This window comes from Podarcis melisellensis (genome assembly GCF_964234715.1).
Source record: "Podarcis melisellensis genome assembly, chromosome: 12".
Classification (NCBI taxonomy): domain Eukaryota; kingdom Metazoa; phylum Chordata; class Lepidosauria; order Squamata; family Lacertidae; genus Podarcis; species Podarcis melisellensis.
In genome coordinates this window covers 43242556-43269685 of record NC_138544.1, presented here as the reverse complement: position 1 = coordinate 43269685, position 27130 = coordinate 43242556, and the positions used below count along the sequence as shown (strand labels likewise).

The following is a 27130-nucleotide window of genomic DNA, read 5'->3' as shown; positions in this document are numbered from 1 at the left end:
TAAGACATTATCATGTACCCTGACTTTCTCACAAGGAGCTTAAAAAAGTATATATATTTAATACCTAAGTTAATAAGGTTACATATGGCAGAGTAAGTCTAGTAGAGGTATGGACAAAAGAAATTGACATATGAGAGAGAATAGATTGAGAACTGATGAGGCAGGGAAATATAGGGAAGAGATGGCAGGGGCTGTGGAGAAGACAGTTCTTGCATGGCTGATAATGAGATTTAACTGGAAATACACCAGGAGTTCACCACTGCAGGAGACAAGCTGGGGAAGAATTGAAAAGAGAAAAACAAGAACCTTGAGGAAGTCTTAGACCAGACCCCTCCAGAGTTTTAAATACATAAACAGGATTAGGATAAGTGGAAAATAAGCAAGGAGGGGGCGGAAAGCTCTTTAGCACAAACTTCCTGTTTTCATGCAAATGGCATAGAGAGAAACAATGAAAGACAAATCGCATAGCTGTGAGAGAGAAACCGGATTTTTGAAGGAGTCCCAGGATATTGGCTTGTAGTTGAGAGGCTTAATTTGCATGGCTGGTGCATATGTGAGGCTCGCATGCTTCACACTTTCCCTTTTAAATACCCACTCAGCCCAGTGTGATGTTGGCTTTGTGCTTCATATACCAATGAGAGTCTGGAACTGTGCTTCCCCCTCACCCCCAAACCAGCCACTTCATGTGACAAGAGCATGCTCTTGAATACTGATGCTTTGACTTTGCTATCTCACTTGAAAGGTCCTGTCAGCTGCTAACTAAACACATGTTGGCAATCTGCTATTCTCAGTCTGAGTAGGAAAGGGTACTTGGAGGCGAAGCTAGGCCTTGGAAGATACAGCTATTGTCTTGAGTGAAAAGTTACTTCACTCCACAGAGGGCAAATGGGAATTGTAGTCCAGGAGCCAAGTCAAAAAGGTCAGTTCTTGAGTTGCTTGGAGCAGCATGGCTTCCGCTCTACTGCGATCCTACCACGTGCTGCACACGCTTCTTTGACGTTGAATCCCCAGGCCACATCAACATGTCTGGGGCATGGCAAGCGCTGCTCCAATTGGCTGCTTTCACATCCCTTTCCCCATGCTAACATAAGCTGGTGTCACAGGAGAGCAGCAGCCGTGCTACACCCACAGAGATGCTATAGACATATCACTGTTAAGGTGTCTGAGACGACAGGTTCATCACAAAGCATTGACAGGAAAGCATAGCGGTGGTCAGAAGGCAGTCAAGGGTCTAGGACTATTTTGCCCTCTTTTAAATAGACTTAACAGTGAACTACATCAGGAGGCTTCTGGGGAAAGGCAATAGGCATGGTGGGGAAATGTGCTTTATTTAGTGTATAACTTTTGTGTACAATGTTACACCAGCACTATAGGAATGCTACTTTTGAGCAGCAAGGAACCCCTGAAAATCTAATATTCTTGGTGAAAGATGGAATGTTGATTTTTCACAGATTTCCTACCCAGATAGCACAAGTGTTTTTCTAAGTATATGTCCCTTCATTTAAAAAGTTATGTGGAAAAATTCCAGGTCTAAGTTTGCTATCCAGTGGATAACACTTAACTCTGAGCTGGACCACATCTTTCTGCATAGGAGCAATGCTCCCCTGTTGCCTCTTCTTTACAGCCTTACTTTACAGCCTTACTTTCTGCTGCTGTTACTGGTAATGTCTTTTGGGGGGAAAGTAAAAAATAAGAAGGAGCAAGAGTTGGCCTGCATGGAACATCTGGCTGATCATGTCTATCCACACATGCTCGGTGTCTGCAATATGCAACTATTTAATCAAGCAAACGAGAATGTTATCAGTTTTTCTGTTGACACTTTTTATACGACTGAACTTTTTGAATTTTTCTTGTAAATAAGAAGGCGTGTTCAGCCTTACTTCTACTTTTCCAAAGCCATTTTACGCCGTGTTGTCAGTGTACAGATATGCACTATGGGGGATGCAAATATGATTTATGGAGAATAACTGATCTGTTATCGTGCTGGGAAGAGAAATCTTCGTGATGATGTGTTGCAGGGAAAAAGTCGGAGTATTATAAAGTCAAAACTTAACTGCCAGATTAAGCCCATAAATTTCCATGAGTGCGCTGGAAGAATTTTTATTGATGGAGATAAAAGAACATTTAAATCTTGTTCCAGAGTTCAAACTGCTAATATCAGTGAGATGTGGATATCCAGAGTCCTTAGTAAATAAGCTTCCATACAGTCTCTGCCCTTATGCAAAACTTAATGAAAAACAGACATAGCATTGACTATATTGTTTTGCCTGTTCAACAAAGGAGTTATATTCAGAATATTTTTGCATAATAAAGATAAGTGTTGACAGTGTAATGATCCATTTGGCGCTGAGAGATAAAAATCTTGAATGATTTTTAATAAAAAATAAGCCAGCTTGGCATGCTTTGAATTCAATATGAACGAAAAAGTAGGTGCTGAAGCCAGAACCTCTGTGAATTGTTGAATTGTACAGTGGACTACGAAGGGACACAGGTGGCGCTGTGGGTTAAAGCCTCAGCGCCTAGGACTTGCCGATCGAAAGGTCGGCGGTTCGAATCCCTGCTGCGGGGTGCGCTCCCGCTGCTCGGTCCCAGCGCCTGCCAACCTAGCAGTTCGAAAGCACCTCCGGGTGCAAGTAGACAAATAGGGACCGCTTACCAGCGGGAAGGTAAACGGCGTTTCCGTGTGCAGCTCTGGCTCGCCAGAGCAGCGATGTCACGCTGGCCATGTGACCCGGAAGTGTCTGCGGACAGCGCTGGCCCCTGGCCTCTTAAGTGAGATGGGCGCACAACCCCAGAGTCTGTCAAGACTGGCCCATACGGGCAGGGGTACCTTTACCTTTACCTTACAGTGGTTAATGGAGGAGCCAAGCTAGAATGGATAAAACATACCAAGAAAAAAAAACCAGTCAAATTAGGATAGGGAACTATGATGTAAAGTTCCAAAACCCCTCCTACAAAATCTTTTAGACCCTTGACTAGAAGTTAATACTGTCGCCCCCACTTCTTCTGCAATTTCAGCAATTCTTTCCAGTATTTTATTATTCTCTTTGAGGACCGAAAATATTGTTCTTCTTATTACCTGTGTGGTGTAATGGTTAGAGTGTTGGACCAGGACCTGGGAGAGCAGGGTTCAAATCCCCACTCAGCTATGAAGCTCAGTGGGTAGCCTTGGGCCAGTCACCATCTCATAGCCTAAGCTACTTCACAGGGTTGTTGTGAGGATGAAATGGGGAGGAGGAAGAGAGCCATATGCACCTCCTTGAGATCCTTGGAAGATAAGGGTGGTATATAAAATGAATGAATGAATATTTTACCCTATACATAATCATAAACCTGAAAGAGTAATTCATTTGTTGTGTTTACCATTTGAATCAACCTTGGCAAGGTGATTAAAATAAGCTTAAATGAACAGGTATTGGATTGCACACCAAAGCTAATTTAGGCTAATGTCAAGGAATAGTATTATCTGCTCCTTTATTATGGCGAGGTGTTGAAATAATGAGCAGAACAGAAGGGAATCAAAAAATGTTTGAAGTTTTTCATCTCTGTCTAGATGAGTATTTCTAATTGCATTTTCCTGCCTTTTGCATGCAAATTAAACTGAAGAGCATACACTATGTAAAATTAGTGGCTATATTTTACAGATTCCATTTCCTTGAGCACTTTAATATGCTGCAAATATTGGTTTGTGTGTTTAACTGACTAGGATAGTTCTGCACTCTTGACTCAAATTAAACCCTTAAATTTTCAAGTAGCATTGTATGCGTTCAATGATCTTTTTTTATCCTGTATAAAGTTGAAGATCAGATGGTGTTTGCATTTGAGGAGCCTGCAGTGGCCATTATTTTCTTGGCATTTAAGGCCTCCAGCTTCCAGTGACAAATGAGACGATGGGTAGACTTAATACATCTTTATTTGAACAATATATCTTGCAGTGTGACACCAGCCTCTCTAATAACACCAATGTCTGGCTTCCTTGCCATGTAACGTCAGTGCTTTAACTGCCAACGCTAGTGTCAGAAGTAAAAAGCAGAGTCTTCCGATTGACCTACATTTAGCGGGTCGAAGATGCTTTTTTCTTTTTTCTAGCTGAAAAGCCGCTGACCTGCAGAGTTGCTTCAGACTCACAAATTCAGCTGAATGGAGGAGGAGGAGGAGTAGAAGAACAACCAGGGAGCCTTTTTAGAAGCATGGCCTTTTTAAAGAGGGCAGCAGGATTTTATAGAGCACTCACAAGAAGCTCCTGCTTCTATGGAATATAACAGCTTTGTACCTGACTCGTATCACACATGCTCAACTGTGGCGAGAGAGCAAATATATTCTTCCTTTTACAGCTGCCTTCTTTCTCTCCCAGTGCTTTCTTAACAACAGTTTGTTTATTTTCTTATTCTTCTTTTCTTTTCTAAATTAGACATGACACGTACAATTGAGTAGCACATAATATGGTGATTTTTCAGTGTGTTATGTTCCAAATCTCAGCCTAGGGGGGCTCTTTTTAACAAAATGTATGTGCTCTGCTGCAGAATCGCTTATATTAGTTGGAAATGACAGAGGAACAAGGGGAGCCATTATGCTTCATATATTTCAGATGTGGGTTTCATTTTAGAAAAACTTCATACACCCAATATTATTATGTTTTCATATGCCAACTGAGCTCGCTTTCAGGGTAGAAGTCTGTCTTCACCTGGAATTCTCAGTCAGGGGCTCTATGTATGTTATGTCTTCTTTACCTACAGGTTCTTAGATTTAGAAGGGACCCTGAGGGTCATCTAGTCCAACTCTCTGCCTTTCAGGAATATGCAGCTCTCCCTTACTGGGATTGAACTTGCAACCTTGGCATTATCAGCACCATGCTCTAACCAACTGAGCTATCCAGCTGATGCCAAGATGATAGCACTTTTATGCTTTCTTTTTCGTCATTGCATTTGTCCTTTTCCTAATAGGAATGTTTTGAAGGTCTACTGGGCAGGGTTCTAAAGCAATGTGACAGTAATTCTGCACAAGCAAAGAAGTGTGGTGTAGTCGTTAGAGTGTCAGACTAGGACCTGAGAGAGCAGGGTTCAAATCTCCTCAGTCTTCGTGGAGACTGCCTCTCAGCCTAACCTACTTCACAGGTTCGTTGTGGGGATTAAATGAGGAGAGGGAGCAGCATGTATACTGTCTTGAACTCCTTGGAGAAAATGTGAAATATAAATGCAATAAAATAAATGAAATATAAACTCTTGGCCATATCATGCCTTTATAACTGAGGTTGTAGAAACTCCCTGTGTTTTCCTTTACAAAGAAAGAAAGAAAGAAAGAAAGAAAGAAAGAAAGAAAGAAAGAAAGAAAGAAAGAAAGAAAGAAGCACAGGCTTGTTTGTGCTCTAAAATACGTGAGGCAAATTTGACTGTTCTTCTATCAGCCATTATTGACATTTAAGACATTGCCACACCAAGTGGCCAAGCCATGCAATCACTTGTCTTCAGACATTTAATAGAGTAATAATAATAATAATAATAATAATAATAATAATAATAATAATTTATTACTTATACCCCGCCCATCCATGAGTTTCCCCATCCACTCTGGGTGGCTTCCAACAGGAGATTAAAAATACATTAAAACATCAGTCATTAAAAGGACAAATCACCTTGACCCAATGGCAACCAGAGGCACTAGCGGCAGAGAGAAGAAGCACCTGTCTTGGCAACGGTGTGCAAAAAATGGCAACCTGCTTTTTCTTTCATTGGGAAGTGCAAAAAGATCTGGCACTTTCGAATGAATTGGGAATGACCAGGGTTCGCAGTCAGGAGATGCCCACGCTACAGATTCCTCCTGTGCCAAGCCCTGAAGTTCTCTGGCTCCATTTCGGGATCCGAGGCGCTGCTGGAAGAGGGAGATGAGGCCTCGGCTGGGAGGAGAGAGAGGGCTGCGCACCCAGGCGAGCTGCATGGGAAGTAGTCTCATGATCTGAACCTAGGTTTCCCTTCAACGTGGAAAGCACTTGGAGCCAGATGGAGATAAAAACATATTTTTGAGATTATTAGTGAAGCAGCCCTCCCCATCCCTAAATATGCAAAAGTGGCTCTGAATCATTTAAGGGCATATGAAACAGCTTTTAAAATTCACTTTCAGTGGCAGAAAGTATGTTTTTCTTTCGATTAGATGCCTGATGGGTAGTTGTTTTGAAAGATAATTATGGAAAAAAGATAGGTTTGATATGAAATCTTGACAGTGGGGAACTAGGCAATATAATGGCTAATTGTTTATTAAATGTACTAAGTGCACATTAGATGCATAGACTTTCTAAAATGAAGCTACATTTTTTATTTTAAAAAAATCATATCAGCTTTTGCATTAGTGCATGCATCCTTGTTCATGTATATATTCATTTATTTAGGGATTTCTGTTAGGTACCATTCTATGCCGTTTTAATTTTAGGTTTATGGGAAATAAAGGTGTGTTGGATGAAGTGTCTGTGTTGCTGCTATATTGCTTGTTACAAGCCCTTGGAATGTTAGTTATCCTGAAAATGGGTTTTTAATGATCCATGTAGGAAAGGAAAGCTCTGAGAATGCTTAAGTATTTGGGTTGATTTTATACTTACTTTTCTTCTTGTCCAAACAATGATTGGTTACTCCCTCAATTATATGTATTCCCAGATTTTGTATTGCTCCCGTGCATGCTTTTGCATTTGTCATTTGCAGGTACAACAAGATTATTCCCAAATTGTAATAATGAATTTTGGAGATTTATAAAAGCTGCTTTCTCAAATTAGATAGGTACTCTTATCGTTACTTTGATTTTATAGAAGCCATCTATTCAGACATCTGTAGCATAGTATTTAGAATGTTTGGAGATATGTGTAAAGAGATACAAACCGTAGGCTATCACATTATACTTGAATTAGACTGGGGAATTTGTGTATGAGTTTGCTAATGAGAGAGAGAGAGAAAAATAGGGGGCATGCAAACATAAACCAGCTTCACTTCATATCAGCTTAATTGTCAGAACTCCCTAACTAGAATCTTAATAATAATAATAATAATTACACACACACACACACACACATGCTTGGGGAGGGAAATCATAGTGGTTCCATCAATAAAACATGTAGTAGGGTTTTTTCCATATACAGTGGTACCTTGGTTTACGACCTTAATCCATTATGGAAGTCCATTCTGAAAGCGTTCTTAAACCAATGTGTGCTTTCCCATAGCAGTGAGGGACTCAATTTATAAATGGAGCACACTAAAAAGGAAGTGAAACATGTTCTTATTCCAAGGCAAATTTCACAAACCAAAACACCTACTTCCAGGTTTGCTGCCTTCTTAATCCAAGTTGCTCATAAACTAAGCTGTTCTTAAAGCAAGGTACCACAGTACAATGCTGTTGATCATTTCAAAACATATTATTACTTTCTCCTTTCTGCATTTGTGTGGAATTCTTTTCCTCCTCATTTCTTATTCCCATTAGTTTTGGTGTACTGTGATCTAACACATCGGGAGCCTCTTTGTATCAGAATACTCCCCTCCATTGAACTCTCACATTTTTATGGATGAAGAAGATCCACACCGTATGGAACACAGCACTGCTATCATAAAATTACTCTGCATTATTTGTAAAGGTAGTTAGCCAGAACAACGTATCTGGAAGATTAAGTGGAAGGAACATGTGATTTGAGTTTCCTGAACCTGATAGCAGGACCAGACCTCTTTCCTGAATAACATTACTGACTTTTTTATGAAGGTCAAACAACAGAAATATTTTAGTTTATTATTTATATTTTAGTTTCAGGCAAGGTCTATACAAACTAGACCTTCCCCAACGTATTCACCTGTCCACTCTGAGCAAGTGAGCTGTAAAAGGAGGAGAAGCTGTAGCCTCAATTTTCTTTGCCCTCTCACTCTAGGTGAATGGACAGATTGGACATGAAGGGAGAGGGAAAGTGAGTAGTCAGCAGCGAGAAGAAGACTTCGTGTCCAAAGACCCTCTAAAACCTGGAGTAGACATTATCTAGTGCAGCCTTTATCAGCCTGGTCACTTCCAGATGTTTTGGACTACATATTTCTGTGCTGGCTGGAACTGATGGGAATTGTTGAGATGCATCTTTCCCCCCTTGCTCCTTTTACTGCTCACTTGCTTAACACTGGGTTGAAGAGGCAGGGAGAGCACCGAGAAGGAAATGTAGCAATCGGAAGTGGGCCATAATGGACCTTAGAAGATGGACCTGCCATCAGCCAGGTTTGGCAGCATGCTTTGCAGAGCTGGATAGACCTACTTTGCTTCTTGTTTTGATTGGTGGGGAGAGGGGCTTACACTTGAGACCCATTTTTTGGCGTTATGGGTTAATTGGTGGGGATAAAGGAGTGATACATGCACAGCCATGGGGAAGTATGGAGAGTATGACCTTGTTGATATTTTCTATCTATATATATATATAAGATAACTGATAGGGTTCCTTTCAGGTCCTAATATTCTGAATGTCCTTGTCTGTTTTCTTCAGTCCTCCAAAGTGTGCTGATACTCACAAATACCATTAGTTTTTTATTTTTCCTGTCTCTCAGTAATGCTACCAGGGATTCCTCTTTCCACATCCTACACCGTGCTCAGGATAAGAGAGCTATCCTCCATCAGTGATGGATGTGTACATGACCAGGGTTCCCAAAGCTGTTCTCGTCTCCCATCAAATGCTGTTAGTTCAACGTGGTTGCTTCCTCTGATGTAGTCTTAGAGAAATTCATGCTGTGAGACTGCAATCCTATTTTATTTATTTTTAGTTTCAAGGTGGTTGTAAAATTTCTTCTGTCTCACAGCAAAGAATGTTAGGATCTTGATTCATTTATATCAGCAGGAAGCTTGTGACAATTTAATAAAGATCCCAGGATGAGTAAAAGAAGTTAGGTTTTATGGCACATTTTCTCTTGGGAAGAGAAATTGAGCAGGACTTAAAGAGAGAGAATATTGAATGGGGAGCAGAGCAAGGGGGAAATGTTTGCTTTCCTTTTAATCTGTTTGCTTACCTGAGAATGGGGCAGTGGGGGATTAAAAACAAAAAACAAATGCATAGTTAGGAGACAATATGATGTCCTCAGTTTAAGAAATGCATTGCTTTTGGGTAACAATGGATTGCACAAGGAGAGATATCTTAGCCCTTGAAAGAATATGCCTGTTTCTCTAGAGTGGAATACATTATGGAAAGTTAACTAAACTTGATGATAGCAAATGTCTACTTGCCTTAATTCACTGTGTGTATATAATATAAGAAAGCACAATGTTGTTAAATGCCACTCTATTCATCAGAACGTTCACTTAATTGTATACTTTAGATTTGTATAGTTTTGCCCTTTTTGTTTTCCTAAAATAGAATGCCTTTTAGTTGAATATGCAAACATTCCATTCTGTTTATCTAAATGTTTTACCCCACTTTTCGGAAAGCAAGGTAGAATAAGCATTGAAGATCAATATAAACCCATTCATCTAGAAACACAAAGAGCAGAGTAAAATAGCAGTCTGAGCTTCCCCACAGCATAAAACTTTTAAACGGCTTCAGCAGACCAGGGAGCTGGTAAAATGTGAAGATTTTCTGGTTTAAGTTAGGTTTACCGGTTTCACAGGCACCCGCAGAATTATCCTCCTACTAAAATCTACCCATTGCTTTCACTGCATGCATTTCATCTGGTGCTTAAGTCTGTCAGACAGCACTTAATTAGACTTGGCAATAATGTACTGGTGGTTTGGCATTGATTTTTATCCCCAAATGGTGCTACCAAGTTCAGCAAGATGGTGATCCAAAAACAGCAGCCAAGTGCCTTACCATCGGGTGATGGAATTGAGCCAGTGTGGTTCTATGTACAGTGGTCAACTGTGGTGTCAGAGAACCCCAGTGAGCATTGACTGACGCACTCTTAGCATCTGTTAAATAGTGGATAGAAAGAATAGGCACAACAATGTTTTACTGGCCTAAAATGCTGAACATGCTCTCTTCACGGGGAGGGATTATCTTCTACGTCTGTGTGTTTACCACCCCATGAATCATTTATTCAGCAACAGTTGGGACCTTTATGTCCCAATTTGATCATTGAGATCACCTGCAGGATTGCTGGGCTATCGCCCCAGGCTGGTGAGGCTCATTTGACATTGACATGAGACTGAGCCATTAGTGTCATTACCCTAGTCCTGTGGAACACTTTTCTATGCCACTAGGCTTATGCTGTTAGTTAAGAATAAACATTTTCTTTAACAGTTTTCTGTAATTTTAAGTATTTGCGTCATTTTTATTGTGTGATAATAGCTATTGTAGATTGCTTGGAGTTTTTTTTTTTAAATGAAATTGTGGTGTACAGGCATTTTTAAAATAAATAAATAGCAGTCAAATAATCACATAATGTTTCATAATTTGTTTCTTAATGTGGGTAAATTTGAGTTAGCATGTTAGGAGGACATGGCTTCAGTTCTGTGTGTTTTGGTTCTCTTACTGGAGCCATTTCTCCATGTCCATTGCCTTACTGGTCCCAAGTTCTGCTGTGCTTTTACATCTTTCTGGGGAGAGAGAATGGAGTAATCTTTCAGAAAAGGTCTTCGCAGGCAGGTTGACAAGGGCCAACACAATGTAACGCAACAAGTATTTTGCTGCTCTTGTACACTAAATAATTTCCCAAGTGTCTCAGTTTTAGATGACGTGGAGTCGTTGTTCGCATAAACTATGGATCCCAGTGGTGAGTGGGGCTAGAGGCAAAAGGTGGCTGGAGACATGACTTTTATGTTTCTGTAGTCAGTAATATAACAGCTATAGGTTTCTAAATATACACAGTTGAACATAAGAGCCTGTTGGATTTAGTCCAGCATCCTGTTCTCCCAGTGGCCAGTTCCCAGCCTGTGGAAAACCCCAATGCAACAGCACACTCCCCACTCATGATTCCCAGCATTGAGCTTTCAGACACAAGCTGCTTCCAACACCCCTCTCCATGATTTATCCTGGGAAGGACCTATTGTTGCCAGGTAAAAACACTTGATGAGGGTATGGAGCAGGGGCAGTGAAGGCTGTGATCGTGGACAGAAGTGTGGTTTGAAGAGAATCCTGGGGCCTGAATAGAAAGGCTCAAATGGGGGCAAGTTTAGCCCCAGTCCTGAGGTTCTTCACCTGTGGTACATAGGAGTGCAGTTTGAAATCAGTGGGAGCTTTGAGTAGACATATGTAGAATTGCACTGTAATGTGCTCTTTGTAAGCATGCATTCTCAGAAGTAAGTCCCATTAGGAGTTCAGAGAGTCTTACTCTTTAGTAAGAAATTTTAGTATTAGATGCTTTAGGAGTGGGCATACAAATCACATCACATTTTTCTGCCACTGGCATTTCCTTCTTGGCCTAAAACTTGTTGCTCCTGTTAACAGTATTTTACAAGTATTCCTGTTTGTTTCAAGCATCCCATTACAACAACCCTGTTTGGTCCCCCCACCCTTTTTGAAATTTGGATAATTTTGTTAAGCTGGTTGCAGCTTTATAGTATTGCTAACCTACTTTTACTCTAACCCCAAAGTGTCAAAACATCACTTTAAAAGCAGAGCATTCTGTCGGTATCTCATCACTTGAATAAGGCTTATTCTTTTCTTTTCCTGGAGGGTATACAAAAATATGACTTCTCAAGGTGATTTTCACTGGAATTGATTTTTTTTATATATAAGGAAAGGTTGTGCTGTCGGCACTGGTAAGTAACAGCTGAGATGTAGAAGATCAAAGTGGAAGCTGGAAATAAGAAATGTTAATTTTCAGGGAATGGGCGGCCAGTGAATAATACTTCAGGTAGGCAAGCTACTTGGAGAATAGAGAGAAGACCAGAGGCAATTTACGGTAATGGGTGTAGTACAAATCAAGGAAGCTTTGCCTACCAATCTTTATGGGATGGATTGTAATTGGATGGGCAAACTTCATATGAGTAGTGTCAGAATGTGGAAGAAATCAAGTTTGATACATTGGCTTCTGATCTTTTCAGTGTTCCCTCCCCTCCAGTCTTGATAAAATGAGGCCTGACTTGTTCACAAATTGCTTAGTATTGCTATTTGACACAACAGCTTTTCTCTACCAGTGAATTTGGAGAATGAATTAATCAAAGGACTGTCATTGCCAAATCATGACCTACAGATGATACTTGCACCTTCAGCAACTGTGTGTTATATGGAGGTATTCAGCAGATAGTGCATCTTCTAAGCCCTAAAGTGTGAAAAAGCTCCACACCCCCCAAATTATTTGTTCTCCATTAAAAGATATGAATTGTGCCTTTTGTTTTCTGTTTCTCCACAACCAGTCAATACCAGTGACCAACCTGCCATGTTGCTAATGTAATGAAGACACTTCTTAAGTGTGTGCAGCAGTAGCAATGACTGGGCCTGGCTTTGCCATCTCCCGTAGATGCTGTTGCCTAGTTTTGTTGCTATAGGGGAGCCATCCCCAGTCTTGGGTCCCTGGATGTTGTAGGATCACAACTGCTATCGTCTCTTTTCATTAACCATGCTAACTGGGGTGATGGGAGTTGTAGTCCAATGACATTTGAAGATCCAAGGTTGGTGAATGGTACTGCAGGTGAAGATCTGTCACTCTTTGTTATAGTCTTTTGTCACTACAGTGGTACTTTGGGTTACAGATGCTTCAGGTTACAGACTGCTAACCCAGAAATAGTACCTCAGGTTCAGGATAAGAACAGAAATTGCACGCCTGCGGCCCGAGGCCCTATTAGCTAAAGTGGTACCTCAGGTTAAGAACAGTTTCCAGTTAAGAACGGACCTCCAGAACAAATTAAGTTCTTAACCCGAGGTACCACTGAACCTCCTGGTTCTTTGAGTCAGGAAATCAGAAAAAAGGCTTGCACTTTTAAAGTGATGAAGTCATCTTTTGCATTGCTTGTGAACCAGTGAGGCCATTTGTGTTGTGTGGTTTTAGGTTATCCGCATGTATTTTGTATGCACGTGGTCTATTTTTTAAAAGCATAATTATGATGTGTGCACATGCATGCATTTCTATAACGAAATGAGGTCTGAATATGAAGGTGGAGATTTGCGCCAGCCTGATGCCTTTTTTCCATATTCAGCATAAACAATGTCTGAAAAATATGCATGTGCACGTAACATAACATAACATAACATAACATAACATAACATAACATAACATAAAGCATTTAAAACAGGGCAACCCCAATTTAAATAAAGGATAACCTCAGGTACATACCTATGTATTCTCAAACACACCAAAACTTTGGTGAGTATTTTAACAAAAATTACAATGGCTGTAAATATGCACATCTTTCAGCACCAGGAAATCATAAACAGCACCTGGAAATCTGAACTAAAGTTCTAAAAACCATGAAGATATTCTGCAAAAGACAGCCCTGTCTGTCACACTCTTTAGCTTAGGAACTTAACTTCTCCTCTCTAGGCCAAACTAGAGCTGGCCTGATTGCTTTTTCAAGCAGAAATAGCTTGTGTTTGGGTAAGGGAGCCGGGAACTGAGCCAGATTAGGAATGTGATGTATGTGTAGACTTTAAACCAGAAATGGGGAACCTGTAGCCTTCCATTTGTTGGACTTCAAGTGCCACGAGCCCCAGCCAGCATGACCAGTGGCCAGGGGTGATGGGATTTTGTAGTCCAGCAGCATCTGAAAGGCCACAGGTTTCCCACCCTTGCTTTTCATCTTTGCCATAGTACCCAATCAGAAACGATTTTTCAAAATGTCATGTTTTCATGTTTTCCTTTTTGTATTGCAAATATGTGCTAGTGGTGGGGTGGTGAAATCATATAATATTTTGTTAAAACAGAGGAAAGAAAACCATGGTAGAAAACTTTACTACTTGGTGAAGTGATTGTCTGGTAGGGCCTTTAGGATGTTGTTGTTGTTGGCTGAAATACCCCCCCACACACACACACACTTCATCCCTGTACTTTTCACACCCACCCATCCCCATAAGCACATAGGCAGTGGCTGGGAGATTCCAAAACTCCCAAAGTACATAAGAAGGAAATGCAAGGTACTTCTCCTTTGGCCACCCTCTGTGTTTCTCTCTCTTGACTAAACTGGTCCCTAATTGAAGTACACTTGGGTGATATTGATTTCAGCTAGACTGAAGTAATATGGTTTCTCCTAGACCTAAGCACACATACTATGTTATTGCGTTTGAATCCAATCTTCCATTTCAGGGCTCAAAGCAACATGTCAGAACTTGAATAGTACAAGCAGGTCTAACATTGCAGTTTCTAGGCATTAGCTCACGGTAATAAGAGCTCCTTGGAGATTTCTGCGATTATAAAAGTTGGCTTCACTGTGTTATCTTCCTTGACATTAAGATACAACTCTCTCTGGGAAACTCTTGCCAAGTATTTCGTTGTTGCCAAGTTAATTAACCAGGAGAATCCCCACTAGTTTCCCATCCCTACAGCAGAACTTTCCAAATGGTGGGCTGGGACCTACCAGTGAGTTGTGGGAACTTCCTGGGTGTGTTTTCAGGCTAGCAGCAGAAGATGGGGGCATTGTAGGATAGATATATGTGGAAATATATTGCACCTGGTCCTGTTTACAGCAATAATACAGTTTGAATGGATTAATTTTATTCTCAGCCTAGATCAGTTACTGCCTGAATCTGGGACAGAAGCAAAAATAGATTATTATCTGTTTAAATTTTTGTGTGCATATGAATTGACTTCTTTAGTTGTCTTTATTAATAACTGTCTTTCTTTCTCTCTCACACACACACAAACACTGTTCAGGTAATATGTGTTGCTGTATATACTGTATTATGGGTGCACTGTCACCACAGTTTCGGTGTGGAATTATATTTTAAATAACCCAGTTTCCATGGGGAAGGCCATTGCTTATTTCTCAGGTCCAGTTGATCGCCATAAGACCTTCAGGTCAGATAAAGCCTGCTCTTTAGTGCTCAATCAAAGCAAATGTCGATTTGGGTTTTCTGCAGATTGACCTTTGCTCTGATTGAGTGCTAAAGAGTGGGTTTTTCATGGGGAAAACTCTGGACCAAAAAATGGGCACCTGGGCATGGAGCTTTAAAGTGCAAACCTAGAAAGAGGAGAGGAGAGATAAGTGTGGATAAGCCCTATGGCTTGAAGTAGCAGCTCAACTAAAGGTTACTACTTGACCTCACACAATACAACTTTCCCAACTGGCAAGCTGATTGAAAGAAACAAATGAGAGTTTCTTTTTTCCACATTTGCCCCCACAAGAAGTGATGGTCACGTGTTGAATCATTATGGGATTTAGGGCTGTGCCAGCTACCTTTGCTCCCAACATCATGATGGCATCCATGGTGTCCTTCTAGATTCAGGTAGGTAGCCGTGTTGGTCTGACACAGTAGAAATATATAAAAAAATATTTAAAAATTGTCCAGGAGCACCTCAGAGACCAACTAAGTTTGGTACGAAAGCTCATACCAAGAACAAACTTAGTTGGTCTCTAAGGTGCCACTGGACATTTAAAAAAAAATTTCCATATATTTCTATGGTGTCCTTCTGATATTGATCAGAAACACCTGCAGCAAGAAAGCCTTCACATATACAGGAGTCTGTAGATGTTCATGCCAAGCATTTAGATGTCAGGAGGAAGGCTAGCCAGCACAGTGGTTAAGTGCATGAAAATTACTTCTGAAGAGGGTTGACATTTGTGGGTTGACATTTTGTAGTTCTATAGTTACTGAATCCTTATACTGTTGCAGCAGTTCTAAAGAGTTACATTCCATTCTAATAACTTGTTTTTCAATTATAAGAATGTGGAAAATACAGCATTTCCCCCTTTTGTTATGCAGCAATAACAAGAACACATTTAAGGAGCTTCCATGATGATACAATTAAGCTGCAGTTACAGGAATCCATCAATCAAGCTGTAGTTACAGGAATCTATGTTTTTATTGCAGTTTTTCATTGTGCCTGGATGCAGATAGTCTGATCTCATACAAGGGTAGGAGTATCTCTCTTGAGAGTCAGTTAATGAAGTGATATTGGAGACACACACTGTCAGGCAGTATTAAAATACTGCCATAGGATATTTGATAGCTCTTGTCATGTTCTGAGACGGCTCCATACCTTTTCACACAAGCACTACCACTACTTGCTTGTTAATGTTACAGGTATATATGCAAATTACCACTGTTTGTATGCAAGAAGAAGATTGTCTCTTCACTCTTGCATAGAGATTGCAAAGACCTGGAGAAAAACTGTTAATGATGTTGATACAAGCAATTCTTAGAACTTTGAATTAGTATATTGCTTTTAAATGTTGCTGCACATCTCCAGGTATTTCAAGATTCAGTCAACCATCTGGCATGAGTGAAGAATAGATTGGAAGAGCCAGGCTTCTTAGCCTGCAGCAAAAGTCCTTTTGCTAAACCATATTTTCACAATACATTTCTTAGGACTAGCCAACATGCTCTGAACCAACAGTTCTCACTCTTCCTGGCTTGCAGTGATACTGACTACCTCCACTTAAGAAGTTTCAAACTTCAAAACACGGCCAGCTCATTTATTTTTTGTCTGGCAGTACACAGAGATGTAGTTAGAAACAAGTAATTATGGACAAAAATTAGGATTTTCCCACCAGAGTGATTAACCCATGATGGGGTTCAGGAAATTGACTTTCCCAGGCAGATTCAGATTATCTGAGTGTAAGAGACATTGATTCTGATTAGAGAAATTAACCTGAGTTTTGATAGTATTTTCAAAGCAATACTTACTGGGATGGAGTGAGATATCCCGTATTTTTCCATCTATAAGACTCCCCCATGTATAAGATGCCCCCTATTTTGGGGGACTCTGAATTATGAAAATGGGGGGAGATGTATCTATGTATAAGATGCCCCAATATTTTTTTAACTTTTTTGGGGGGAAAAACCTAGTCTTATACACGGAAAAATACAGTAAGTGAAAAAAGTATAGGTTCACATAGATAGTTTTTCCTCTATTTATTACGACACTTGCACTCTTGTGCTTCCTCCTCAGCTGAGTTTACATGGAATTTCTGTCTTACACTTAAGTAGGTATGATTGATTGACTGACTGATTGAATCATTAATATATATATATATATTTGTCATTTTTTGGATAAGCAGGCTGATCTCCAATACAAAAGTGCACATGTTGGTGCTAGGAGTTAATTGCACTTCAGCAGGCTCTGGTGGCATAACTGACCCTTATAGTTGGTTGGGGAGGCTCTGCCCTCCTGGCCTTCTGGGAAATGATAGAACTCAGGAAGCCATGTGAAACTTATTTGGCAGTTTCAGGTGGAAGTCCAGCACAATAAAAGGTCAGAGATGCTCCAGGTTGCTTAGAAATTAGGGTTTCTTCATGCTAATAAGCTATCTATTTGCTACTAAAAAGAGCAGTTTCTTACCTAGTATAACTCAGTATCCAAAGTTGTTGCTGTGCTAATGCTAAGGTCTATGTGCCCTTGTTTTTTCTCCCATCTCAGCTGTTTCGAAGGTTTGGGGGCAATTTGGAATGGTGTATGATATAGCAGGGGTGGGGGAAACTCTACATATGCATGCATTGAAGTTATGTGTGAGTGTGTGTGGGGAGGTCTTTATTCCCAGCCAGGGTTTTCCATCACACAAAGCACTTTGTTTTTATTTATTCATTTCTATTTATTTCATTTTATTCTATTGCCTATAGAAAAAAATCCCCCTCCGTAGTAAAGTAAGTTTTGGGTGTTTGTTATGAATGAAACTATTACCTCAGAGTATAACCCCCCTCAAAGTTCTGTGTTTTTTAAAAATAAAAAGAATAAAAAGAGAGGGGTGGAGGAGAATTCAGGTTTTCCAAAGCTTCTCAGTTTTACATCTTTATTCTTGCCATCTCACATGCACTTCTATTTCAGCTGTCATATTAATCACCTGGCAATTCGGAGAAATGGGACCAATTTATTTGCTTTAAAAGGGTTTGCTGTGTGATCTTTGGCAAGATGTTTAAGCCTCCTTGTGTCTGTCTTCTGTTTGAGAACTCTGGGTAAAGTCACATTCCTACCTTGCAGGTCTGCTGTGAGAATAGCGTAATCAATTGTTGTAACTCATTTAAGATGAGAAGGTACAGAAATGTTCCCTCAATATTTAAATGATGAAGTCAACCTCCTCTTTTCTTCTTTTCTGTGATAGAAAATGGAAGTTACTTATTTTTAAGATAACATTCTTTTTTAAACAGTCTCTGCCACAGGTTGTACTTTCAGACTCCTTTATTTGTGCACTTAATGGGTGCTGCTGCTCTTAAGGATTTTCCCCACCAGGACACAATTATTTTCACCCCTGTGGGTTGCTGTAAATTTTTAAAATTTACAACCATTCAGGCAATGGCACCTCCTAAGGAGCCAGGTATGAGCTTTGTAGTAGCTAACCTTGACTCAAGAGCAAACCATGGGAGTGGAAGGTGTTGACGCAATATCTAAGTGGTGTGGGAACAACTTTAGTAGTTGCAGCAGGAACTCCAATACGCATCTAAGTGAACAGATTCTTCCATGATCCAGGTGACATGCCAGCACACCCCTTGAGGTGAGTGCTTGCACTTCTTGGTCCAAGTAGGGGAAACTGCCACCTGTGTTTTGTGTAGCTGCTCTTCTGATGCTGCTGTTTAGTATAATTCCTCTTCTCAACATTGGTCCTTTTGTTATTCGCAGCTTGTAGCTGTATTCGATGAGCAAGACCCACACCATGGAGGAGATGGCACCAGTGCCAGCTCCACTGGCACCCAGAGCCCCGAGATCTTTGGCAGTGAACTGGGCACCACTGCTGTGTCAGCCTTCCAGCCTTACCAAGCAACAAGTGAAATTGAGGTCACGCCTTCAGTCCTTCGCACAAGTGAGTAAAGGTTCCCGGTGCCTCTGCACATTTCATCTTCATTTACTGGGATGCCAACTTCTGTTACCCTCTCATGCTGCTGGGAATATGATTCATTATGTGTCTTTATCAGAAGCTGATTAAAGTTCAGAAAAGGGGTAAATGGTTGAGGCAGGCAAGTAAATAAGCTTCTGCCTTTTTGGTTTTTAATACACTGCTTATGAACTGCTTTAAACACTCATAAACATGTGTGTGTGTGTCTGTTGCATCCCCAATTCCTAAGTAGCCGAGCATGAAAACTTGTAGCACAGTTTCCAGATTGTAGTTTCCAGAGTGGCGGGATTGAGCTAGCAAGTGAAGATAAAAAAGATGAAAAAATGAAAAATTGGTCTATAGTACGTGCTTTGAGTTGCAAGTGACTATGAATATCACAGAGGTTGCTTGCATCACCTGGCAGTTAAACATGACCCAATGGCACAGTGAGTTATATGCCTTTCTACCCCTTTCAAATAATAATAATAAAAAGATCAGGGAGTTGTCTTCACATCTCAAGATCTGAATATGTCAAATTCAGGGTGAAAATAAGGACACGTTGCAATAGAGATCACATTAAAAGTTATTTCCCTACTCTTATTTCACGCAGCACAACTTAGTGCTTGTTCTGATGTCATGTCACAATGCATTTGTTTGCCCATGCTACCAATCATTGTAGGGACGGGGAAACTCACAGTATCTCTGTGTCAGGACATGGGGTTTCCTATTGGAGGAGGTGGCAAAGGAGGGCAAGAAATAAATATGGGCTCCTAATTTTGGTGGCATTCTGTTTCTTGTCCCTGCCCCCCCCCCATATCTGGAATAAGCCTTCAGACCTTCAGAAGATTTAGAAAATGGGCTTAGAATATCGCTACATTGCTGGACTACTTAAACACTGGTTCATGGCTACATTTCACTTAGTTGTCAGAAACCTAAGGTTGCAAGGAGGAGCTGAGGCTGAACTTTATTGCTTGATAAGCTTGTCAACTGAGGAGTGTTGCCAACATATCATCTAGATCAACTTCCTCCAACTTACTCTCCATATGCTTTTGATTACGACAGCTCCGACTGGGGCTGATGGAAGTTGTAGTCCAAAACAGCTAGACAGCACTGCATTCAGAGAAGGTTGATCTAAGGCAGGCATGGCCAAACTTGGCCCTGCAGCTGTTTTGGGACTACAATTCCCATCATCCCTGACCTGTTAGCTAGGGATGATGGAAGTTGTAGTCCAAAACAGCTGGAGGGCCAGGTTTAGCCATGCCTGATCTAAGGGAAGGGTTTATCATCTTTCTTGTAGCTTGACTCTACCTTGATTAAACAAATGGTTTGCTGTTCCCCAAGAGTTAAGTAAGGCTCAAATAAAAACTAATGAAATGGAGAATCCACACACACCTAAAAAATGTCATCGGACAGATGAGTGGGAAAGGTAACAGCAGACGCATGTTTCCAAAGGAATTCCAGGGATACAACACTTCCCCTCCCTCCCCCCCAAACTATATTGCAATACAAAACACTACAAAAGTTTCCTTTCTCCATTGACTTTCCTAAGTGTTATCATTCAGCGAATAAAACTGTTCATGTTACATTGATTAAAACATGAGAGGAAGGAACTTGTCCACCTCTTAGTCAACTCAAAATGCTAAGAACTTCTTACTGGATCACACCAAAGTCCATTTAGTTTATCATTCTATTTCTGGCAGTGATGAAATAGATATCTCTAGAACAGCCTTCTGCAAGCATGGCCAGTAATTGGGAATGATGGGAACTGTAGTCCAAAACATCTTGTTGGGGAAGGCTGTTGCGTGGCAAGGCCCCCAAACCAGAATAAAAATCACACTGACACAGAATTTTGGTTTAAGGTTATTGGGCAAATTTTAGGCCACAACTTTATTGATTACAGAAATGTGAGAGGTATTGGCTTAGGCATTGGCAAAGGGACTCCTGCCCCCTTCACAGGAAGTCAGTAAGGGTAAACCACCCAAAGAGGAAGCCACATTGAGGGAACCCGCCTGTAGCTCTCCTCAGTGTCCCCAGACGCCTGAAATGGCCCTAGCCCCTCAAGCAGACTTTGGAAAGGATCCAGTCCCTGGATTCCTTTAACGGAATACCCCTGGTAAATGGAGGGGCAGGCAACGGCTGACCTCCCCTCCCCCACAAATCAATGAGCCAATGCCTAACCACCAAACCTTACAAAGTTGTGACGATTGCTAAGAGGTAGGCGAAAACAAAATGGCCAGTGCCAATCTTCCAAATGGAAAAATTCGTACCTGGCCCCCGTCCCAAGACAGGTGACCAACCAAAGTCCAAAGAAGGCCAGAGGACATCTAAAATAAAGGGCAGGTGGGTGGGTGTTTGGCAGTATAAAGCAGGTGTCTAACACACGTCACACTGCCACTTTTATATCCCCCCACGATCACCCCACACAAAAGTGATTGGCCAAGAAGCTGGGGTGATTGTAGTGCCACCCTGGCATGACGGCATTGCTTCGCCCATGCTGGGGGGGGGGGACCGGCCTGGGGGCCTGCCCGCAATCAGGACTATACTTAAAGATGATCCCACCTCTAAAATTGCACAAAGGGGGCACTCACTATTTGTGACATACAGTGGTACCTTGGGTTACATACGCTTCAGGTTACATACGCTTCAGGTTACACACTCCGCTAACCCAAAAATAGTGCTTTAGGTTAAGAACTTTGCTTCAGGATAAGAACAGAAATCGGGCTCTGGCAGCACGGCGGCAGCAGGAGGCCCCATTAGCTAAAGTGGTGCTTCAGGTTAAGAACAGTTTCAGGTTAAGAACGGACCTCCGGAACAAATTAAGTACTTAACCCGAGGTACCACTGTACTCTGATGTGGATAGCTTAGGTTGTTCCTTTACCAAATTGTGGGTCCATGGATCTGCCTTACAGTTGAGGGATTAGGCTAGGGTTAAGCCAGACTTTTTATAGTCTTTTCTAGGTTTGAACCTTCATCCCAATTAACTGTCATGTGCATCTACTGCTTGTCCTCTATATTGAAAATGTAGCACATTGAGGAAAACTGTTTAAAGAGACCAACTTAGTCAATGTATTTGCATGACATTTCTGTTCAGGGAAGAAATGTGCGAAATATTTTGGCACAGATATCCTAGAAAACCAAAAGCAATGTTCTGTGTACAACTTAAAAGAATTTCTTTCCTTTCTTTGTGGAATATTTTTTGTTCTTCGGGATGCTGCACCCTGTGGGTAATTGGAGCCATACCAGCAACGTGATTTGACATTAAAGCAAACCGATTTCAAATACCTGATTTAAATATACTTTGAAAATAGAAATAATATCCCTATTGTATTTCCTTTTTAACTTGTGAAGTGAAGCATGGCATACAAATGGTATTCTCAGGATTTCAAATAATTACCTTCTTATACTGTTCAGCTTCTATTCAGCTCATAAAACCCATCCAGTTTCATGGTAGTTGCAGATCCTGATTATTACATGTTGACAAGATCATATATCTATTAATTAGATTGGAGATGGGATGCAAAATTGCTGTAATTATTGTAATTTTCCAACTAATTGTAGGGTTGGTGGTGAATATTTTACTTCTACCAAATGAAAAACAGTATTCCATCTGAAATTGTTTGGTAGCAGTTGTGGATATTTCTCTTTTTCTCCTTTGGTGCTTTGCAATTTTATTATTCCCCCACCCGCCTCCGCCTGCCCTGAGTATGCTTTTTCTAAGTACCAAATGGGCTACACCTTTTGACAATGCAGCTCATGTGGCAAAGCCTACATTTTGTTCTGCTGTTTGCATGCATCTGAGGGGTAACAGAGCAGCCTCTGTTTCGACGCACTGTCTAGGCGTATTAAGCTAAGGCTGAATGATCTGCTGAGATTTTCATCTTCCTTTGTTCAGGTTGCCTTGTTCCCCCCCGCCACTTTTTTGGTTTGTGTTTAAATTGTACCACCTTCCCTAGAAAGGAAAAGGTTAGCTAGATCAGCTCCAGCTGAGAAAGTAATATGCATCTGGACTGCCATTACCCCCTATGCACAAGACATAAAACCATGCATTCTCTGCAATAACCATGTACTGTGTGCATGGAGAGATGGCTTAGATTGGATTTTAGCAACAAATCAAGAATAATACTGGGGAATAAAGTCTTTGTGCTATTCTGTATAGAAACACTACAAGTCTTCCTTCCTTCCTTCCTTTTTTAAAAGTTTCTTATCTCCTTGTTTTTAACATCTATTTTTATATAAAATATTACCTAAACTAAATTTTCTGCTGCTGCATTTATTTAGTTTAGAGTAACTGTGTACTAGATAAAAGTGCATTTTTTATTATTACTAAGTGGGTATCTGTGTACTTTACAGAAGATGTACATAGGGAGCTTGCTATGGAAGATGGGTTGAAGCAAACTGATGCTTATTCCCTGCTGAAATGTAGAAACTGGAGGCGCAGGTGAAAATTGCCAAACCTAATGAGCAATTTGGCAGATAAGACAGGATGTCAGGCAATGACAGTTCAGCCGCAGCGGCACTGCCTGTGAACCAACTTGTTTGTTTCAGAGGACTGAATTTAAATACTATAAATGTGATCGCTTGCCATCAGATAGCAAACAAGAGCTTTTCTCCTAAATATGTAGCTGTGCAAGCTTTAAAACATTTGAAGTGGTTTAGAAATGTCTGTCCTTCCTTCCTCATTAAGAGTTTATGTATATTTAGAAGTGAAGAAACTGGGCAGCTTTAAAAAATAGCAAGGGAATATAAAACAACTCATTCAATCTTCAGATCATCCTTATATTAAAACATAAGAGATAAAATGTGTAACTAAAATATCTCTGTGCTTATCCCCCACCAGTAAATGCCTTTTTCTTTTCTTTTCTTTTCTTTTCTTTTCTTTTCTTTTCTTTTCTTTTCTTTTCTTTTCTCCTGAGATCATCAGGAGGTTTGGGCTGGGTGTTCATCAGTATGCAGATGATACCCAGCTCTACCTCTCCTTTAAATCAGAACCAGTGAGGGCAGTGAAGGTCCTGTGTGAGTGTCTGGAGGCGGTTGGAGGATGGATGGCGGCTAACAGATTGAGGTTGAATCCTGACAAGACAGAAGTACTGTTTCTGGGGGACAGGAGGCGGGCAGGTGTGGAGGATTCCCTGGTCCTGAATGGGGTAACTGTGCCCCTGAAGGACCAGGTGCGCAGCCTGGGAGTCATTTTGGACTCACAGCTGTCCATGGAGGCACAGGTTAAATCTGTGTCCAAGGCAGCTGTTTACCAGCTCCATCTGGTACGTAGGCTGAGACCCTATCTGCCTGCGGACTGTCTCGCCAGAGTGGTGCATGCTCTGATTATCTCCCGCTTGGACTACTGCAATGCACTCTACGTGGGGCTACCTTTGAAGGTGACTCGGAAACTACAACTAATCCAGAATGCGGCAGCTAGACTGGTGACTGGGAGCGGCCGCCGAGACCATATAACACCGGTCTTGAAAGACCTACATTGGCTCCCAGTATGTTTCCGAGCACAATTCAAAGTGTTGGTGCTGACCTTTAAAGCCCTAAACGGCCTCGGTCCAGTATACCTGAAGGAGCATCTCCACCCCCATCATTCTGCCCGGACGCTGAGGTCCAGCGCCGAGGGCCTTCTGGCGGTTCCCTCATTGCGAGAAGCAAAGCTACAGGGAACCAGGCAGAGGGCCTTCTCGGTAGTGGCGCCCACCCTGTGGAACGCCCTTCCAGCAGATGTCAAAGCAATAAACAACTACCTGACATTTAGAAGACATCTTAAGGCAGCCCTGTTCAGGGAAGTTTTTAACGTGTGATTTTACTGTATTTTTGGTTTTTATGGAAGCCGCCCAGAGTGGCTGGGGAGGCCCAACCAGATGGGCGGGGTATAAATAATAAATAATAATAATAATAATAATAATTATTATTATTATTATTATTATTATTATTATTATTATCTTTTCTTTTCTTTCTTTCTTTCTTTCTTTCTTTCTTTCTTTCTTTCTTTCTTTCTTTCTTTCTTTCTTCCATTCTTTTTTTAAGTCTTAAATCACTACAGTACTGGAAAATGTTTGCGCTCTGATTTTGGTGGTCTAAAAGGTTAGTAAACTTCAGAGCCAGCCCAAAATTTTATTTATTGACCCATCCCTGGCCATATACCATCAGACCAGGGGTTGGACTAAATGACCCTCATCACCCTTTCCAACTGTGTGATACTACAAAGCAACTACTCTGCTTGATGGCTGTACTCTGCTTCTGCAGTTGGAGACAATAATGCTTCTGAATAACAGTTGCTGGAAACCATGGGAGGGGAGGCGACTCTAGTGCTTGAATCCTGCTTGTGGGTTTCCCACAGACAAAGAGTTGACCACTGTGAGAACAGGATGCCAGACTAGATGGACCATGGGCCTGATCCAGCAGGCTCTTCTTATATCCCATTATGGCCCTACCGTTGCACAAGTGGTTCTACCCTGGCTCTTTTCATGCATTGCCATATTGTCTGTACCTGATATGCCAAATTCTTCCTCAGCCTGGCCTGGATCTACCGTACTTTTTGCTCTATAAGATGCACTTTTTCCCCTCCTAAAAAGTAAGGGGGAAATGTGTGTGTGTTATGGAGCGAATGCAGGCTGCGCAGCTATTGCTGAAGCCAGAACAGCAAGAGGGGTTGCTGTGCAGCGATCCCTCTTGCTGTTCTGGCTGTTCTGGCTTCTGGGATAGCCACGCAAAGCCTGTTCAGGGCAGGGGGAGCCTTCCTCCTGCTGCCCTGAAGAGGCTTTGCGTTGCTTTCGCTGAAGCCAGAACAGCGAGAGGGATCACTGCACAGCAATCCCTCTCGCTGTTCTGGCTTCTGGGATTCAGAATATTTTTTTTTCTTGTTTTCCTCCTCCAAAAACTAGGTGCGTCTTATGGTCTGGTGCCTCTTATAGAGAGAAAAAAACAGTACTTTGTCACTTGCCCTTACCAATTTTATTTCAAAAATTGTCAGATTGAGTGCTGTTTCAAAAGGCACACATTCAAAGTCCAGTAGAAAGTTTAGATACCGGTAATGGAACATGTTACAATTTTACCCTGTCCTTCCTTCTAGGAGATGGGATGTCCAAGATTTCAACACTCCCCCCACCCCCATTAGGATTGTGAGATTGGCTAAACGTGAGAGATAGTAGCTGGGGTCAAAGCTCAGTTGTAGATTATCTGCTTTGCATGCAGAAGTCCACAGTTTCAATCCTTGGCACCTCTAGGTAGGCCTGTGAGAGAGCCCTACCTGAAACCATGGAAAGCCACCTCCAGTATTGAGCTAGATGAACCAGTGGATCTGACGCAGTGCAAGGCAGCTTCCTCTGTTCCTAAGTCAGCCAGAGACATTGAGGTGGGGGCAAGGGGCAGACACCCCCCCTCCAGTGAACCATTAAAAAGTATGATTTTAGCATTTGTAGGAGCAAAATGTACTGGCCTCCCCCTCCTCTTCCTTCTTTATGAGAAACTAGCCTGCTCCCCCTTTCATAGTTTTGCTTGGCATCCCCCAACAACAAAATCCTGTGGATATCTGAGTGGTGATTTGATCCTGGGTTTCACACAAGTTCAGTACTGTATGATCTACATCATGTCGTGGTTTTGCTCCATATTGATCCAGAGCAGACCTTGATGTATAGTTAGCAGGGTTCCCCAAAAAATAACTCTGAGGCAAACAGCTTCATTCAGCAGAGTTTACTGAAGGCAAATGAGCATAATGGTCACAAATCCAACTTTTCTGGATTGGCACAGTCTATAAGAAATCCAGTTGTGGCAAACTTAACTTAAATTTACAAGATTAAAACCTTAACACTTAAACATAGTATGTACAGAACACCACTCTAGAAGGAAAGAGAGACAGAAAGTGAAAACCAGGCTCCTTCTGGCCTATTATTATAGGACACCATGACCTATAGAAAGAGATAACAGAACCAGTTTGAACCAGCTGTTCAGCTTCTCTGAAGAAATAACCCAGACATCAGGAACCTTCTGCCTGTTTCCAGGCAGAATAGAAAATTTACTTGTCAGCTAGAAACTTCCAACTTGCACCAGCTTGTATAACACAGAGAAGCCTCCAGAACCTTTTTGAATTAATTAGAATAGGAAAGATCTCTACACTTTAAACCAATACTTTCTGTACCAAAAAAAAATGCAGACCTGACAGTATACAGCATAGTATCTTAATGGGGAAGGAAGAAGAGAGTCAGGCAGGCAGGCAAAGACAACATCAGGGGGTCTACTCCAGTCAGACTGTTCCCTCTGCCCCGCAAGGGTAATGGACGCAATCTGCTCTGTATGAGGGAAGTAGAGA

General features: G+C 41.3%; 1 protein-coding gene across 6 annotated transcripts in view; it reads left to right on the top strand.

The window, feature by feature from the left end:
* Positions 1 to 27130, top strand: part of PARD3 (par-3 family cell polarity regulator) — a 527255-nt gene that overhangs the window by 169546 nt on the left and 330579 nt on the right. For all 6 annotated transcript variants that reach the window (XM_081931474.1, XM_081931473.1, XM_081931472.1 and 3 more), the window contains one exon: positions 18636 to 18816. In XM_081931474.1, the coding sequence (XP_081787600.1) occupies positions 18636 to 18816 (181 nt within the window). The remainder of the gene's footprint in view (positions 1 to 18635; positions 18817 to 27130) is intronic.